The following is an 18,734-nucleotide window of genomic DNA, read 5'->3' on the forward strand; positions in this document are numbered from 1 at the left end:
GTTCCGCCCCCGGCCTCCCGCCCTTCCCCTTCCCGCCCGCTCCCCTTTTCCCCTCAGTCGCCTCGCGCCTGCAGGTAAGCTTCAAAATTCTCCCTCCGCCCCCAGCTATAGCTCTGTTTCCACTCTTGCCATCTTTCTCAGCGGGCTCCGGTTCTCGTCACGAGCCCCGGCCTCGCGTAGTACCGCGTGAGCGCCTACCCCCTCACTCTGGCTGGCCGGCCATTCACGCGAGGCCCTGGCTCAGGCGCGGCCTAGTAGGCCTCGCGCAAGGCCTACCCCCCTCCCCCCGCCTTTTCCCGGTGGCGGCTGCGCAGGAGTCAAGGAGGGCGCGCGCGCGGTAGGGGGGGGCGGCGGTGGATTTGTTGGTTGAAGGGGGTGGGGGGAGGCGATGGCCGGCTTGCTGGCCGGGCGGGTGAGCGCGGCTCCCCGCGGGGGTCAGGCGCTGGCGCAGCCACACGAGGAGGCGCTACTAGTCCGGCCCCTCCCCCTGGATCGCAGCGCCCCCCCCCCGACCGAACCGTTTATTTTTTTCCCTTCTCTCTTTTTTAGTGGAGGCATGGGGGGGGGGCATTTTTTAATTGGAAAATGTTTGGATGACCGAGGGGAGGGGGGCGGCGGAGTTAAAGGGTAAACGGGCTCCCAGTTACCGAGTTATTCAGGACGTTCTTTCGGGGTAACGAATTTTGAAATTACAAAATGCCTGCGGATATAGACGCAGGCCGAGCTATTTATAGGAGAAGGGGTAATGGGCTGCAGGATTAACAGCTGGATTGCTGGGATTGGGTACACTTATATTGACCCAGTCAGGAGAAAATGACAGGGATTTCTTGGATGTTTGGAGTTAGAAATGCAGCTTTGTGCCTTAATCACGAAATGGCCTTCTAAAAGATTTTCAGTGTTCTTGCCCTTTCTTAGCTGCGTTATTCTGGTGTTTGTAAAGTGATTTCTGTTACATTTGAGTGGAGATAAGCTAAACTGCCAGTATTGTACCGTATCTCATTAAAAAGAAAAAGTCATTCTTACAGACATAACTTGTCTCCCCTTTTCCACTCTGCCCCCTCCCCCCAGCACTGTTGTTTTTTCATGAGTGAAAAGTGTTGAATTCTGGGATTTTGCCAGCAGTTAATTCTATTTTGAAGATGGGGGAATGAGGTGCCTTGGGGATGTAAAGCCCATTTTTTAAATCATGCTCTGGAGGTAATGGTGGGGCAGCTTGCCATAAACAGAATGATCTGGCAGCAACTTAACACTTTTTAAATGTTTAGGGATGGGCTTTGTGTTAGAGTAAAGTTAAAACGGTGGCTGGTTTGTGAAGGAGGAAAACTAGCTGTAGGAGTGTTCATTGATGTTCAGTTTTGAAGGGATGGTTTCTAAAAATGTCACTGGAGAAATTTATCAACTTTGGAGAACCTTTTTAAAGCTAATGCTGTTAGGTCCTAAGGAGGTATGGTAGGAAAAGGTATACCCAAAACCAGATTCTATTTCTCCATGTAATTTGTTACTTGAAAACTGAAATATTGGGAACATTGTTTCAGAGGATAGATGGGAAAAGAGCCTTCTTTGTAGGAAAGGTTCATTACTGCTCTTGCTTAAAACAACTGTACAATAAATTTTTAGCAATGCCAGTGTTTTTTTTTTTTTTTATTGTTTTCTTTGGAAGAAAATTCAAGATTTAATAGATTTGAATAGATGGAGTAGTAAGAAAGGTTAATACACAGAAGCAAGGAAATTTTTCAAATCTGAGTGGTTATCAAGTTGGGTTGGGAAAGGGTATAGAAGAAAGGACTCGGGCTGTACTTAATGTACTGAATGTTTTCCCAGAGGGAAATACGGAATCCCACCCTTCATAGAAGGCTTTCATAGATAATGCCCTTTTCAGTGAGATGATTGATTTAAAACTTATTAAATTATTTGGTGTCATCTGTCAAGATGTGAAATTTTAATGTGAGAAACATCTCGATTTTTTAGCTAGAAATTGCTGCGAGTAGGAAAACTTAGTGTCTTTTCTAGCTTTCAGCCTGAGCTCCTACCTAACAAAGAAGCAGAAGGTCATCTGCCTCTCTCTAGTTGATTAGTTTGAGGTTTGGCCTCATGATTTCCAGGTATTTCTGTATCATGTCAAAGCTTATTCTGCTGAAGGACAAGTGCACGTTCAGCAGTTCCCTTACAACCATTGCCGATTGAAGGAATCCTCCTCATCCTGAGAGTCAGCAGAAACCCTGCCATTAAGGAGAGCAGACTGAAAAGTCTCCTTCCATACTCTACAGAACCTGAGCTGTAAATGGTTGTCATTAGTGCAGTTGTGCTGGGTGTACACACACTTGCCAACTGATAGGTTGTCATTTAAGGAGAAGAGTCCGGAAACATTGATAATGGTGAAAATTATTTTAGGAACTATTTCTCCTATGTTTTCCTTTCTGATTTTGGTCATGTTTGCATTTCAGTTTTTGGCTTTCACCCCCACCAGTGACCAAAGACTTGACCACTCAAAGTCCAGCTCCCCAGAACACTGCTCGACATGGACACCGGTGTGATTGAAGGTGGATTAAATGTCACTCTCACCATCCGGCTACTTATGCATGGAAAGGTATGCACCAGCTTGGGAAATTGGGTCATAGTAACTGCTCAGGGAGAGGCCAGGAAGAGAGGGCATGCATCTTGGAGCTCATCAGATTAGCACTGTGGGGCATCTGGCGTTAGCACTCTTCTCTATCAGAGTAGATGAGAGTGTAGTGGGAAAATGGACAGACTTTAGTAGGAAGCTCCACTGAGCAGGAAAGGCTTAACTAGAGGATGGAGCCAAAGACTGTCTCATATCTGGATAATAAAGTTTTGCCTGTAGAGGTTGCTATAGCTTGTGATAAGTAGATTTCCTTGGCTCAGACAATTTTGGGAAACTTAAGGTGGGGGGGGTGGGAGGTGGGAGGTGATGTATTTGGTCCTTTAAAAAATAACATCTTAAGCACAATAGCATTTAATCATTACTGCATCATTATTCCTTCAAAATTTCTGGATATCTCATTTATGTTTTGAGCAAATAAAAGAAAAAGCTCACCCAGTCCCCTTTCCTATAAATCTTAGTTTTCGCATTGCTTCGGATAGTTAAAAATTCCTTTTCATAATAATGAACACTTGGAGTTTCCTTTTATTTGATGCTATTTTTTTCCCTTGCAGGAAGTTGGCAGTATCATCGGAAAGGTAAGACAGTTTCACTTCAACTCTAATTACTCTTTAGTCAGTCTGGGTTGAAATAGCATTTGGAGCTCACTCTTGACTTTTCCTCTTACAGAAAGGAGAATCAGTTAAGAAGATGCGTGAGGAGGTAAGTTTGTGGGGGGAGTTAAGGGAGTGTTAAGTCCTAAAGGCAGAAATTTTCTTATTAATGAGTGATTGCAAGGGGAAAGGTCTCAAAAGGAAAATGTATTTTTCTTGTTTGGTTATTTGTAACGGCATATAGTATGCTGGGAAATGTAGTTCCTGTGTCTTAGTTCACTCAAGCATTAAGGCAGGTTCTGTAGTCTGAAGACAAACATGAGCAAGTGTTTGAAATAATGCTGAAATTGCCTTGTGTCAAAATAACGTAGGCAGCTCCTTGCTTATCTTATTTGGGGGGGGTGTTCTATATATACTCAGATCTTTTTGTCTTATTTAAGCTCTCGGCCTTGTTTTTTATCCAGAGTGGTGCACGTATCAACATCTCAGAAGGGAATTGTCCTGAGAGAATTATCACTTTGGCTGGACCCACTAACGCGATCTTCAAAGCCTTTGCTATGATCATTGACAAACTGGAAGAGGTGTGTTGTTCTCTCTCATTCTGCACTTAGTCTTTGTTTTATTTTACTTTCGGGTGTTTTTTAAATTTCATTTTTTATTTAGAGTGCGTGTGTTTGTGCGCACGCATGCCCACCCTCAGGAGGGGAGTGGCAGAGGGAGAGGCAGAGAGACTCCTCAAGCCCACTCCTGATGAATGCAGAGCCCACACGCAGGGATCAACTCCAGGACCCTGAGATCATGACCTGAACTGAAATCAGGAGTTGGCCGCTCAGCCAACTGAGCCACTCAGGCACCCCTCCCCACGTAGTCTTCCTTTTAAAGTGCTAGACAGCTTAGTGATTTTCTGAGAGCTTTTAAATTCAAGGAAAAAATGGGTCATAAATATCTTTGAGTCCTTCCCCCACTTCAGTGTCCCCAAAATCTGGCCATTAAGTCATTTGAATCATTAAAACAAATTGCTTGACTATTACCTGGGACTCAACATAAAAAAAAGTGAGAAACTAGCATCTTTTATTTTCATTTTTTTTGACTGACCGTTTTGAAGGTATGATAGTACTGTTTTACTCAACATTACATTCCCTGATTTATAGTTGAATGAATCTAAATGTGCTTTCTTTAGGTGCCTTGGTGAACACTATTGTATAGTATGAATAAATAGATACCTTTCAACCTTGGGTGTAGTTAAGTTTTTAAGAAAATAAGTCTGATAATGTCGTGTCAGACCTGTATCTGCCTCCTCCCCTTCTTCAGTAATGCTGCTAATGCGAAGGCTGCATTTGACACCACAGGCAGAAGGGAGCTGTTGGCTGCTGCTTGAGTTGGTGGTTGGATACTTAATGGTGCCTGAAATTTTATCATAGCCAAGATCAGAAATGCTATCTTTTGACCTGCAGGGCCCTGCTAATCCAGATCCTGAAGCTTAAAAAACATTCAGAAGATGTATTCATACTTCAACTTGCCCTTGACTTTAAGGGCTTATGTTTAAGCACTTTCCAGGTCTAGCTATTACATAGAGATTAGGCTGAGAAGTGATGTTTACAACACTTAATCCTCAGGAGGCTAAATTTAACTAGGTTAAAACATGACTTTTTGGGTGTGGCATATTGTTATGGGAAAGATGGTGGGCTTTGGAGCCAAATACAGTCATTTAATTTAAAAATCTACAGCTTTGGGGCGCCTGGGTGGCTCAGTGGGTTAAAGCCTCTGCCTTCGGCTCAGGTCATGATCCCGGGGTCCTGGGATTGAGCCCTGCATCCGGGCTCTCTGCTCAGCAGGGGAGCCTGCTTCCTCCTCTTCTCTCTCTGCCTGCCTCTCTGCCTACTTGTGATCTCTGTCTGTCAAATAAATAAATAAACAAAATCTTTATATAAAAAAAAATCTACAGCTTTTTAGATGTGATTGAGTACTTGGCCTCGATTTCATTATCTGTATAATGGTAATATTACCAAGAAATTAAAATAATGATACATAGAAATACACAACTTAATCTTCCCAGTTTTCTGGTAGAGCAGAATTGGTTCTTTGAACATTCTAGATTGCATTGTTTCATCTTTCTCTTAATGTTTTATTTAATTTTGACTTTGATAATTGTTTTACTTTGCAGTCAGCTCTAATTTCCAGAACTAATAATCATTTTGCTTCCTACCATACTCCATCTTAACCCTCCATGAAGTCAACTATATTTAGGGCTAATCCTGAAGAAGTTTGTAGGTGTTTTTATCTTTTCAGAAATAGTTGTTTTGGGAGGTGGGGAGGCAGTATTTGAACTTTTGCTGATGGTAGATCATGACATATACCCTTATAAGGTTAAAACAGTTCTGTTACAGCAGTTACGGGTCCCAGGGATCTGCTGAAACTTACATTCGTTTGTTCTGATAAATTTCTTTTTGAAGGACATCAGCAGCTCTATGACCAATAGCACAGCTGCCAGTAGACCCCCAGTTACCCTGAGGCTGGTGGTCCCTGCTAGTCAGTGTGGCTCTCTCATTGGGAAAGGTGGTTGCAAGATCAAGGAAATACGAGAGGTTTGTAACTTTCGTTGTTTTCAAAATGTTCATTATAAATACGGATTTCTCTATTAATAGCTCTTAGTATGGCTAGGAAAAGTTTGCATTTGAGATGAATATTGTTAAAGTAACACTCCTGGATGGATTGGGAAGACAACATTCATAACACACATAAAATGTAGGGTTTTTTTGTTTATTTTTTAACAATTCATATATCCTAACAAGTCAGAAGGTTAATCAGAATTTCTAATAGTTGAACATGACCTGGTTTCTTTTGTTTTTGTTCTTGTTTGTTTTTTGTTTGTTTTAGAGTACTGTGCTGGGGGGTGGGGGGACAGAGGGAGAGGAAGAGAGAATCCCAGGCAGGCTCCATGCCCAGTGTGGAACCCAGTATGGGGCTTGATCCCACTACCCTGTAAGATCATGACCTGAACTGGAATCAAGAGTCGGACGCCTGACTGAGCCACCCAGGCGCACTGTTTCCATTTTTTAATTTGGCAACTTTTCCATGAGACTACGTAATTTTTTTCATGTCTAAGAAGATTAAAGTTTGATATATAATATCTTGGCCTTGGCCAAACTCCTACTGAACAGCAAGGGGGAAATTGGGAGATATAGTAGGATGCAGTTGTAATTGTGTTCCCTTTTAAATTGTGGCTCTTAACATTGAATTATGGAAGCTTTTAAAAGTGTCTGGGAGTTACTGAATTGGATGTTGGAATGAAATTTAAGTGGCTTCTAAAGGAGTTTTCAGGAGCTTGACCATACATGACAGGAGAGCAGGGATTTTGGTTTTATGTATTCCAAGCAACCTTGAATGGTTCCTGACACATAGAATGGGCTTAATATAAATATTTATTTAATAAGAGAATGAAAAGTTGGTGATACTTGTGGAGATTTTGTTTGATGGCCCACGAAGCTACCATTAGCTGAAAGGAAACTGTCTAGAAGGGCCTTTTTCTTGAGAGCAGCTTAAATTTAGGCTGTTGTTCAGGTTTATTCTTGATTTTCAGAGGCTAATTTATTTATAACTGTGATTAAATAGTCCTATCTGGAGTAAGGGAAGAGTGGGAAGGGAGAATAAAAAGGGTAAAATAGGAGATGGGATAAGTATCTCTACTGAGCGTTCAACTCTAAAATTGCTGCTTAGGGAATTGGAAGAGTATGAGCTGTTTTTATCTGATTTTTAAAATTTCTTTTTACCCCAAAGAGTACAGGGGCTCAGGTCCAGGTGGCGGGGGATATGCTCCCCAACTCAACTGAGCGGGCCATCACTATTGCTGGCATTCCGCAATCCATCATTGAGTGTGTGAAACAGATCTGCGTGGTCATGTTGGAGGTAAGCCCTCAGGCTCATGCTGAGAGTGGGGGGAGGGTTATTCTAGGGAGACAGACTGCTCTATATTTAGTAAGACTAGAATTAGGTGAAGCTGTTAGAAGCTTCCAGTGGGGGTGGGGAAGAGGTTCCCTGAGTTCATATTTTCCTTCCCCCAGCTTTGACTTTTCTTATAGTCTGAGCAAAAATAGAAACTGTTAAGCAGTAGTGAACTTTTGGTTTACAGCAATTCTAGTAGGGTTGGTAGGGGAATATTGACTACTCGGACTGAGTGAACAAAAGATGTTACTGGGTTTCTGAGGAACTGAGTTAAGTTGCCTTTGGATTACAGTATTTTGGCTGTGAACAATTTTGATGCATTCTTCAAATTAATTTTTGTGTTTTAAGGCAGGATTATATTCAAGATAGTTATATAGGAAAAAATTGACCCATAGTGGTGTTTTTGAATGATTTATGAGGTCCTGGTAGCATATGTTAAAATAAGAATAGCAGAATTAAGGGAAAATCTTTATAGAATTGTTATGGAATTCATTCCATGTTGCATGAAAAAGGAAAGTAAAATTTTCAGAATGTTGACTGAACCTTTGAACTGTTTCTTGACAGTGTCTATATTATCCTAGGGATAATACTGGGGTGTTTTATTTCCTATTTTGGCTTCATTTCTTATGTAGGCCAAAATGTAAGATGCTTAATTACTAATTACGTACGCATAGAGGTTTGTCGTGTTCATTAGGTTTACTTGAAAACGTGGAAATAATGCGTAAATTATTACAGGGGAATCTTCTTTGATGAGAATTAGTGTGAGCTGTGTAGTCCATGGACCCATCTTACTGCTTTAAAGGCAAATAACTACAGATGATTTGAGATTAGATCTAGCCAGAGACAACGTTGGTAGGTGAAGGGATGGAAATTAGTACAGTTGTTAATTTAACTGATCTGTGTGAGCTTAAGCCACACAGCTGAAGCAGCTTTGAAACCTTATCTCTTTTTGTTTTTTTCCCCTCTGACTCTCTCCCAGTCCCCCCCGAAGGGCGTGACCATCCCGTACCGGCCCAAGCCGTCCAGTTCTCCAGTCATCTTTGCAGGTGGTCAGGTAAGAAAGTTCTTATTGGTGGGCTAGATTGAACGAGGATTATATTTGAAATGTCAACTTTGCCAGCAGCACACCAGGCCACTCTGCATGCTTGCTGAAACCCGTATTCTGGCCATAGTTTGACGTGCTTTTGGTTTTATTTTTTTTGTACTGGAGAAAGCTATGAATGCCAAGCCCTTAATTTTTAGCAGACAATGGGAGTTTTGTAGGCACTCGGAAGGGGGAATTTACTTGGTGATTTAAGGTGGGTTGGGTTAGAAGAAAGGGTTAAATTGCCTTGGTGTCACTACTACTCTCCCTGTCTCCCCCCCGCACCCCATCCATGCTTTTTTATGTGTGGGGTGTTCTTTAGAGGTCTGAAAAAAAGTAGCAAAGAACTGGACCTCTGAAGGAGATTGTGGATGGTGGTCTCAAAATTGGGGGGTCCTAAACTTGAGTGTCCTACAAACTTCCCCTTCCCCCCCACCTCACCTCCCCTACTCCTACCCCTTCACTCCCAAACTCCAGTGAATTGTTTCCCCAGGCTCTTAACCTTATAAATGCTGGTTTGAATCCACATGGCATAACTGAAACCAGCTGGGGTGAGGGTTCAGTGTGCGAGAATAGAAGGGGGAGAGCATGTTGGGCTGTGGTGCTATGATCTTTGGTATTAGAGTAAGAACACCAAAGCACCCCCTTGGCCTCTTTCTACTTCACCCACCTAAATTCTTGATCCTTGGTACATGGTTTATTCTGAAGTTAGATTTTTATGACAGGAGCATGGATCAGAACCATGGTAGTTTTATGCGTTGCTGGTTAGCATTTAAGGAGTAGGTAGGTCAGTTTTGTAAATGTTGGGGTTCAGGATGAAATAGTGATCTTCATTTTGGTGGCTTCCTGAGCAGGTGCATTGCTCAAAATGCCTTTTCCCAATGAGGAGCTGGCCTGTTACAAGCACACTTAATTCAGTTAGTTGCATCTTTTGTTTGAATTGGGGGAAGCATAAACTTGAAGTCCATCTCATTCACATTCTGTTTTGAGTTGGCATAAAACAACAAGATTCTGGGGACTTAGTTTGTCAAGTGCTTCTGGGAGCTTTCACAAGAAATCATGTTGCAGTGTTAACCTTGAGACAGTTTAGTACCTTGCTTTGTACAAACTGGATTGGTTAAAGGGTTCTGTTAGTCTGGATAGTCAAGCGGGATAAACAAAGGCCCAGAGTCAGTATAGCAAGGACGCTTAGCCTTAGGAGTTTTCCCTTCTCCCCAGGAACTCTAGGTTCCTGCTCTTCTGGATTCTTTTACTCCCATTTGGGATTATAAAGAGTCCCATGCTGTGTAGCAGCAGTCCTCTCTATAATTCTTCGTTTCCCTTTCCTTTCCTCTCCTCCTCTTTCCACTTCCCACTTCTTACCTCTTTGCTTCCCCATCTCCCTCCCTCCCTCCCCCCTTTATTCAGTTGACCACCCTCTAAAGGTTTAAAGCTTCTTTCATGAGTGGCCCTGATTATTCCCATGGGCCTTTTTAAATGGACGGGTTCATGCAACGTCCACAGATGGACCTGTATCTTTTGTTCCTTTGTGACAAAAGTGGGCTCTGTAGGGGTTCAACTTAATCCCACACTGACCAGTAGCTGGCATCAGCTCTGTTGCCCCATTCCTCCATTCTTACTGAAAATAGTCCAATTGTGCAGTGTGATACCTGCCACAAGGTAACTTTTTTTTTTTTAATTCACTGATTGCAGCTCGTTTCAAATTGTGTCGTGAGCTCCTTTTTAAAGGAAAAGAGAAAATTAAACAACTTTTTTTGTGTGAATTTCATGCTGGTGACAAGGTGCCGGATTGACAGCCCTGGAGACTGAAATCCTCTATTTATCCACAGGACAGGTACAGCACAGGCAGCGACAGTGCGAGCTTTCCCCACACCACCCCGTCCATGTGCCTCAACCCTGACCTGGAGGGACCACCTCTAGAGGTGAGAGGGGATGTTCAGTCTCCAAGGCTCACTCAATCCTTCCGCCTCAGCCGAGACTGCCAACACGCGGGGGGCCAGTGGCGCTGGTGATTTTTGTGCTGTGGACACCACCTGTCCACGGGGACCTGGACTGACCCCCCCCAACCTCATTTCACACAGGCCGCGTAGCCCACCAGATGGTAACACCAACTCTCTTTTTTTTTTTTTTCCCCTTTTTTCCCTTTTTTTCTTTTTTCTTTTTTTTTCTTTTTTCTTTTTTTCTTTTTTTTTTTTTTTTTTTGTTGTTGTTGTTCAACCCCTCTTCCCCATCTCCCACTCTTCCTATCCCATTTTCACCTTCCTACCCCCACCTGGGTGCACTTTTGGGGGTACTGGCCACTGTGATGTGAAAAGCTTCACATCCCGTTAACCAGCCACTCCTTCCCCTCCCTTCCTGTTCCTTCTCCTTGTCCCTCACCCCTTGCCCTGAAGACCCAGCTCCCTTTTTGGAGGTTATGGTGTGGGGGGAGGAGGGTGTAGTGGGAGCTGCAAGTGCCTTTTATGGAGGGGGAGGTGGGAGAAGGTGCAGGGTTTAGCACACAGTAATTTGTCTTACTTACTTACTTATTTATTTATTTTGCATTCTTGTGGTCAGCTCCCTAGTGTTAGGTACTCAGCTAGCTTCCAGTGCATTTAAGGTCTTTAGGCAGATGTAGAGAAAAATAAGATAGGGAAAGGGAAGTGTTTCAAAACATGCCACGCAGGTTTGTGCAAAACAAATCATTCATGTCACCATGACTGGTATATCAGGGTTGGGGTGGTTGAGGGAAGAGACCATTTTCCTCCTAGGCTGTCTTGAATATAGGGAAATGAAGGGGGTTTGGTCAATCGAGGCATTGCTTAATCCCACTTCCCACCTTTCTATTAAGAAACAAACGTGTGTTTTGCCTTTGATTGCAGGGAACATGGCTCCCTTCATAGGTTTCCTGGAATAAGGCATCATATTTAGGTTTCAAAGGTGGCCAACTCAGGCCTGTGATTGTGAGATATCACCTACTGCCTCAGTCTCTGACCTCCCCCATCTCTAGTTCAACTCTGGCTTCCTGGCTAGTTGAAATCCATCTCCCCTTCTCCCACTGGGTGGCTGTCCGTGATTGGTTTTTTAATAGGAACTGTTTTCCTCCTTTTGTAGGCCTATACCATTCAAGGACAGTATGCCATTCCACAGCCAGATGTAAGTTTTGTTTTCGCTTCTTGTTTTGAAAAGCTCCCTCTCCCATCCAAAATTGTTTTCACTCTTCTATATAGGCAGAAGTGAGTTGGGTCTTAAACATTTACAGTTTTGTTTTCCTCACAAGGTGAAACGAATCCCATATTTTGGCCCTTAAATAATCTATAATCAGGGCCACAGTAGCACCTTGTTTGCCTTTCGACATACTCACTGGAAATTGGAATTCAGCAGATTATTAGATTCTGCTTTACCCTATGTTCCATATTATTCTATCTAAAAGAGAAGTGTTCCATGCTATATTGTCATTTGTTGTTCCAGGGCACAGTTTAAATTGACAATGGACTGACTGTGCATCTCTTCAGAGAGTCCTTTCCATGAGTGGGGGCAGTGGGAGGTTGGGTTTATCTTTTGGGTACTTCTCAATTTGAGGTGACAATTTAAAAAGCATCTGGATGGGTGGGAAAGGGGCTTAATTTGCACAGGGAGGGATAAGAAGCTGAATATTTGGGGATTCATATCAGTAAAAACCTTTCTTGCCACTAAACACTCCTTTTTAAAAGCGCTAATATTCAGACTTCGTCTCTGCACTTTCTCTGTCATTACTAACCCTTTCAGGTGCTGAGCATTAGACTTGGGAAGTTGGGTTTGGTTCTTGGTCAGTGCTTGGCGCAGGAAGGGAAGTAGCCTTGAGGAGGGATTGTTTTACAACAGCCAGGATAGTTTGTATAGGTGAAGAAAATTAGCTGTAGAAATCCATTGGGTGGGGGGTGGGGCTGAGCCCAGTTTGGTTTCATCTTAATCTCTCTCCTCCTTGCAGTTTCCCTGCCCCCTCATCTCCTTCCCTTGTCCCAGTACTGACAACCCTGCATGGTGTGTTTTCCCTAGCACCACTGCACAGTTTGTTTACCTAGCCTGTCTGTGCTTGTCCCTGGGGCAACTGTTGCAATGGCTGCAAACACCTTCATTATTAGCCCACAAGGGGATGGTTGTCAGGCAGGTGCTGCTGCTTTTCTTTTCACACACCCAAGATGCATTCATTCTCTTGTATTGATGCCCTTTCTACTTCTCACCCTTACCTGCATATTCTGCCCATCTCCAGGATTGTGGTATAAGCCCCATCTTTACTCTGTTTCGTAGTCTGAGTAGTAGAGTCAACTTTGGGGATCAGGAGCTCTGCATTTTCAAGTCTGAATGTGCTTGAGCCCTGGCTCTGTTACTCTTCTAATGACAGCCTCTCCTGTTTCCTCCCTGCAGTTGACCAAGCTGCACCAGTTGGCAATGCAACAGTCTCATTTTCCCATGACGCATGGCAACACCGGATTCAGTGGTATGGATACCTCAGTGTTTATTTCTGTAAGGTGTAGTGCAAGACAGAGGCCAGCCCCAAGGTCTCAGTTTGGCATCTGTTTAAAACATACTTCATTACCCAGCATCCTGCTGGTTTAAACTTGCCTGTCTTCTATCACTAAACCAAAGGAGGTAATGCATTTGTTAACTTGGTTTTCATTTGGGATGAGTTATTCTTTTTAAAAAAAAAAAAAAAAAAAAAAGGCCCTGGAAGGTTTGGGGTGAGGTTTGGGGATGCTTGTCAGGCAAAGGGTAGGCTGATATTTCTTCCCATCCTCACTGCTGCCCCTTTGATCTGATTGGCACCCCCTTTCTCTCCGCCAGCTATTCAGAGATCTGGGTAGAAAATCCATTTGTGCCAAATTGTGTAGTGGTTTTTGGTTTTGTTTTGTTTTGTTTTTGGGGCTTTTTTTTTCTGTATAAGGAATAACTTGTCCGATAGGGTTAGGATGAGACCACCAAACTCATTTTCACTTGTATCTTAACAGGCATTGAATCCAGCTCTCCAGAGGTGAAAGGCTATTGGGGTAATGATTAAAAAAAAAAAATCTGTAGTATTCTACTGTTATATTAATAAACTGGTGGGAGTCTTGTTTCACTGCCCATGACATACCAGCAAGATGCACATGGCAGAAAGGAGCTGAGAGAGCAAAGGGGTGGGCCTGGTGCCCCTGAGGGTCCTTTGATGGATCTGGCCAACCCCCTTCTAAAAATGTTGAGTTTAGCAGCCACAGCTGAGAGTAGGACTAGCTTTGAGAATTAGCCAGTCAGCCTGGTTCTGTCCAGGTGTTAGTAGTATTGATGGGTATGGGTGTTTGCTGATAGGATTTTTTTTCTTTTTCTTTGGAAAACAAAATAAAAACCAGAACAAATTACTGAGCGATTGAGGAAGAGACAGGGAATAAATCTGGAGAAATGAATTTCCCTCACCTGGCTGCCATTTCATTCTCTTTGACCTTCAAGTGTAGGTTAGGATTGGGGGAGGTGTTAATCTGATACAGGTATATTTAAAGCAACTCTGCATGTCTGCCAAAAGTCCATGGTACCCAGTAACAGGCATGATATTGGCACTGGTGCTAGTGAGCATCAGGTGAGATAAAATTGGAACACAACAGCAGCAGGAAATCTTAAGCAGAAAAGGGGAGCAGTGCAGAAGGATTTGGTTAGATTTTGGTCCTACCACATTCCCTTGCCCCTTGCTTCCATCCCCTTAACACCCTAATAGGCTGGGCTTTGCAGGAAATGGCATGAAATCAGCTCTTCTGAGTTTACAGAGGAACCTTTCCAGCATTATTTCTGTACCCCTTTCCCCCTCTTTCCTCCTTGGAGGCTTCCAAGTTAGTGATGAATCCCAACAGCCAATGCTGGGTTTCCAGTTTGTTTCCTTCTGTTAGGTTAATGTGCAAATCAGTGGGGGTTTGTTTGCTATGCATTGAACTTCCTTGCTCTCTTCTGTCTTTTAGCAGGTTTGGATGCATCTGCTCAGACTACTTCTCATGAACTCACCATTCCAAATGATGTGAGTATAATTAATAGGGTTGCATGGGATAAAAATAAGAGAGTCGATACAGTGTCATGCCATTCTTGAGGCCTAGCAGGGAAGACATGGGTTTTTGGTTTTTTTTTTTTTTCAGATCCTGAATTAAAAATTTTAAAAGTATGTAGAATCATAAATAAAAACTGATGGAGAAAATGGGTAAAACTGTTGTGTTGAGGTATCATGAGGTAGAACCATTTTTGTCTCAGATACAGATTCCCATTGGCTTTGGTTTCTTGGATGATCCAAAGCCTTATCCTTAAAGCAGGGGCCATTGAATGTTCCATCCAACATGATAGTCGCTAACTGCATGTGGTTGTTTGAATTGTGCGAATAATCTCAATTTCTCAATCTCACTAGCCACACTAAAGGTTTTCAGTAATTATGTGTTATTAGTGTCTACAGTATTGGACAATGTGAATGTATACCCATTTTTTTTTTCTTTCCAAAGGCAAAAACATAAATTAGGCAGAATTCGGGGCACCTGGGTGGCTCAGTGGGTTAAGCCTCTGCCTTCGGCTCAGGTTATGATCCCGGGGTCCTGGGATCGAGCCCCGTATCGGGCTCTCTGCTCAGCAGGGAGCCTGCTTCCCTTCCTCTCTCTCTGCCTGCTTGTGATCTCTTTCTCTGTCAAATAAATAAATAAATATCTTTAAAAAAATAAATTAGGCAGAATTCTTAGCGGTATGTGAAAATGGTAATCATAGCACGGTAAGTTTAGGCATCTTTGTTGCCAGAAACCAGAGACCTTTATTATCCCTCGCCATGAGAAACTGATTTGTTAGCATATTGGCTCTGCTTTATTTTGTCTTTGGATTGGTACTCTAGGAAATGAGCTAATGCTCCTCAGAGTCCGTGAGCTAAGAGTTGGCTCTGACCTGTGGTAGTCGGACAAAATAGGGCAAGACTGGAGATGCAATCTAGAATCAAGTTATTTAATCAGGAGTATGTGAGTAGGGTATGTAGGATGCAGATAGTAGTTTCCATTACCATTATTGTGGATTCAAGCTGTAGAAGACTGGAGGGGTGGGATGGACTTCTTGGACCTAGCCATGCAACTCCTAATTTTGGTATGCCTTGTTTCTTTTCTTAAGTTGATTGGCTGCATAATCGGGCGTCAAGGCGCCAAAATCAATGAGATCCGTCAGATGTCTGGGGCGCAGATCAAAATTGCGAACCCAGTGGAAGGATCTACTGATAGGCAGGTTACCATCACTGGATCTGCTGCCAGCATTAGCCTGGCTCAATACCTAATCAATGTCAGGTAAGTGTTCCTCCCTACCTTTTGTCTTATTGTTGGTAACACATTAACGTGTGTGTTGGGGAAAACTACAGTGTATTATTAAATGTGGGAGTATTTGGGGGATGGGAGGGGGGATGGGTGGAGACAGCAATAAAGTTTTGCCCTACTTTGATCCATTCTTAGTGTAGCAAGCAGAAAAAGTAACAAGATTGGAATAAATTTGTATGGGGGAGGGGAATAGAATGCTTGCATTTGACTTGACGGTTTTAGGCACGGAAACAGTGGAGCACATTTTCATCAGTAGGGTAGTGCTCTGGCTGGAGCATCCGTACTAAGAAGATGTGGGTTTCTTGCCGTACATATCCTAGAACAATATTTTACAGGTGGAGGTTAGTCTCCAAAGTGCCCTAATTGGAGTAAGGATAATGAAGTAGTAATGTGACGGCAAGGCAGTTTCTTGGAAGCAGCGATTACCATTAATATTCTTTCTAAAATTGCAAATGTGTTCCATTGTTCAGAGCTTGTGGGAAAGGAGAGGCACAGGTTTTGGACTACTATTTCAGAAATGCCTAGCCTGTTCTTTGTTTTTTGTTTTTTGTTTTTTTTGCCACCATCTCATACCATAATGGCTTCCTGAGGTTTTATTCTCCTCACCCAAACCTAGCTGATGTTACTGCACAGGACAGCCACAGTGGGGGTGTTTGGAGTCTGGGGGGGGCATCCTACAAGGCATTCATATTTCTTGCTTTCTTAGCACATTTGCTTCAGTCACGATCTTAATTGCTTACTAACATGCTAAGCCAGGGTTAGCAGTCCATTTCCCCAGGGGGCTTAGCCATCCTTCTCTTGTAGATTTTTGTCTAGTTCTCACTTATTCTCTGTCACAACTGTTCAGTTTCTCTTGTGCATAAAAGGTGTTCTGAGTTCCTGAATCTAGGGCAAAGGAAAGGAATTCATAAGTGTGAAGTCTGTTTTGTCTGCTTATACTGACTTTGTAATTATTCCATTGTCTTTTATCTCCTGGTTAAGAATTTATCAGTTCCCCCATGGTTTTGACTTTTGCCCTAAGCCTTTTATAATGCCTTGAGGTATTGACTAGTATTTATGTAGAAAAGATTTCCTGTGTCTGGATCTGCTTCAGCTACCAAGCACATCAGATTCTTCATGTTCAGTAGGAAATGGTAGTAAGTTTGTGTAGAGGCTGTTTGCAAAGGTTTTTCTTGTTTCTAATTGGAATATGGCAGGGCAGGTCTGAGGGCAGGTCTTAGGTGGTGAGATTCATGTTGTTGGAAGGTGGGGATTGTTGTCTTCTGCTTGGGCTTACCCTAAATACTGTCAGGTAGTGCTTAAATGGAAGCAGCTTGTTTGACCCTAGGTCATAAGGAAGCCGAACATCTCCACCTGAGTTTCCTGATTCAGTTGCTCTTTTCAGGATCCTCCTTGGAGGATGGCTGGCCATTTAGGGTTGTCCCGTTTCATGAAACTGTCCAAACTATGAGTTTGGGTCACAACTTTGTGAGGCTTCATTTAACACCGAAGCAGAGATTGTACATGCACAAAACTTATTCTTCACTCTCCCTTCTGGGCCAAGTTTGAGTGCACAAGCGAGCTGGTTTTGTTACTACCAGGCAAGAAAGATTTCTCTGCTTTCAGGAATGGATTTTGAGCATTTCTGCTCTTACTCTGTCAGTGTGGGTCCTTTCTTTATCCCTGCTTTATGGATTGTAACGTCTCTGGACTTCAGTAAACAAAATGGAATCTTAAGAGGAGGGGCCCTGCCCTTGAAGAGTTAATCTTGTGGGGTAGGTTGTCCAGACAGTCTTTGACAAATACTGCTGTTCTGGCTTAGATGGGTGGGCGTTCGGAAGGTGCTGGTCATTAGGCTATTTGGACTTCGCTTCAGGAATCTGAGGCATATTTTTACATTTTTAAATGAGTTTTTCGGGAGTGCTTGAGTATCTTTCAGTTCTGTGAGGTCTATATTAGAAGTATGTTTTGTGAAAAACAAAGGGCTTTTTTCCCTCACCCCCACCTCTTACCAGAAACAAAGCTTTCCTAGTTGTTATCTACACTTTTGTTCTCAGCATTTTTCTTTAAAAATGCTACATTCTTTCAAGTTCTGAAATTAGTGACCTACTTCGGTTTCTTGTCCTTTCCCATCCTGATACATTGGTTCATTTGTTGTAGAAGATGGAAGCACACTTCAACATTAGGGGGGAAAGTTTCTAATTCTATAGAATAATATTCTATACCTTCTCAAGGGATTGGTGAGTGTAACACTTTTGTTCCTTGTTCGGGGATTGCTCTAAATATTCTTTCATTTTCTACTTTGAAATAATTTCTTTCTGACTTCTGGGTTGGATCCACGTGTCAGATACATGGAAGTGTGTTTTGTGTGATTTCTTTTCTCAGTCTGTCTGCTTTTTCTTCACCATAACAGTTTTATATAGCCTTGTGGAATGGGATTTGGTAAAGTGTACATTTTTTTAGAGGGTGGGACACAGACTGAAAGAGGGGCGTTTTATCACAAGTTGGTATTAGGTCTTCCTAATTTGCAGCCAGAGGCACTTAACTGATAACAAGCGGTTTTTGTCCTGTACTTTTTCCCTTTTGTGGTCTTCCCTTCCACCCACCCTTTTTTTTTGTTCCTTTTTTCCTCTGTTACAGTTTAGAAAACGCTAAACCCTCCTCCCAGGCAGCCTCCGTCACGATCCCTGATCACCTCAGCATCAACCTCTCTCAACCCTCCACCCCTTCTTCTTCTTCTTCCTCCTCCACCACCACCCCCTCGCTCGCCACAGCGGGGACCTCCGACGCACCCTCCAGCCTCCCCAACCCTCTTCCGACCGCCCCTTGTGTCTCCAGTCTGCTTGGCATGAAACCCATCCCTCTCCTGGCTCTAAATGTTGTGTCTGCTGCTAAGGGGACCGGGGCTTCTGCTACCACCACCACCACCTCTGCCGTGCCATGTGTAACTAACAAACTGAAAGGCGAGAAACAGAGATTCTCCCCCTACTGATTGAGTATCTTGAGGTACCCCCTCAAGTACTTCTTGGTTCATTTTGTTTTTCTTTGTTAACATTGGTGAGAACCAAACAATTGTGAGCTTGTGATCGTTTCCTTTTTACTATTTGGGGCATAACAGGGTGGGGGTGGGGGTAATGGTAACCTGGGGTTAGGGTTAGGCCATTTCATCTGAGTGCCTGTTTCAGAGTCTGACTTGTTGAATTCTTTAT

General features: G+C 43.0%; 1 protein-coding gene across 8 annotated transcripts in view; it reads left to right on the forward strand.

Annotated features, from left to right (window-relative positions):
* Positions 1 to 18,734, forward strand: part of LOC111157896 (poly(rC) binding protein 2) — a 22,436-nt gene continuing 3,702 nt past the window's right edge. Inside the window, exons 1-14 of one of the 8 annotated variants that reach the window (XM_022519610.1) lie at positions 15 to 74; positions 2,445 to 2,587; positions 3,175 to 3,198; positions 3,290 to 3,322; positions 3,678 to 3,794; positions 5,667 to 5,798; positions 6,991 to 7,119; positions 8,135 to 8,209; positions 10,069 to 10,161; positions 11,333 to 11,374; positions 12,626 to 12,698; positions 13,207 to 13,245; positions 14,185 to 14,237; positions 15,350 to 15,519. In XM_022519610.1, the coding sequence (XP_022375318.1) occupies positions 2,519 to 2,587; positions 3,175 to 3,198; positions 3,290 to 3,322; positions 3,678 to 3,794; positions 5,667 to 5,798; positions 6,991 to 7,119; positions 8,135 to 8,209; positions 10,069 to 10,161; positions 11,333 to 11,374; positions 12,626 to 12,698; positions 13,207 to 13,245; positions 14,185 to 14,237; positions 15,350 to 15,519 (1,049 nt within the window). In that variant the 5' untranslated portion in view covers positions 15 to 74; positions 2,445 to 2,518. Of the gene's footprint in view, positions 75 to 2,444; positions 2,588 to 3,174; positions 3,199 to 3,289; positions 3,323 to 3,677; positions 3,795 to 5,666; positions 5,799 to 6,990; positions 7,120 to 8,122; positions 8,210 to 10,068; positions 10,162 to 11,332; positions 11,375 to 12,625; positions 12,699 to 13,206; positions 13,246 to 14,181; positions 14,238 to 15,349; positions 15,520 to 18,734 lie in introns of all 8 variants that reach the window. The other 7 variants (XM_022519609.1, XM_022519613.1, XM_022519611.1 and 4 more) reach the window with 7 other exon arrangements.

Source organism: Enhydra lutris, unplaced genomic scaffold (assembly GCF_002288905.1).
Source record: "Enhydra lutris kenyoni isolate GAN:26980312 unplaced genomic scaffold, ASM228890v2 scaffoldscaffold56, whole genome shotgun sequence".
NCBI lineage: Eukaryota > Metazoa > Chordata > Mammalia > Carnivora > Mustelidae > Enhydra > Enhydra lutris.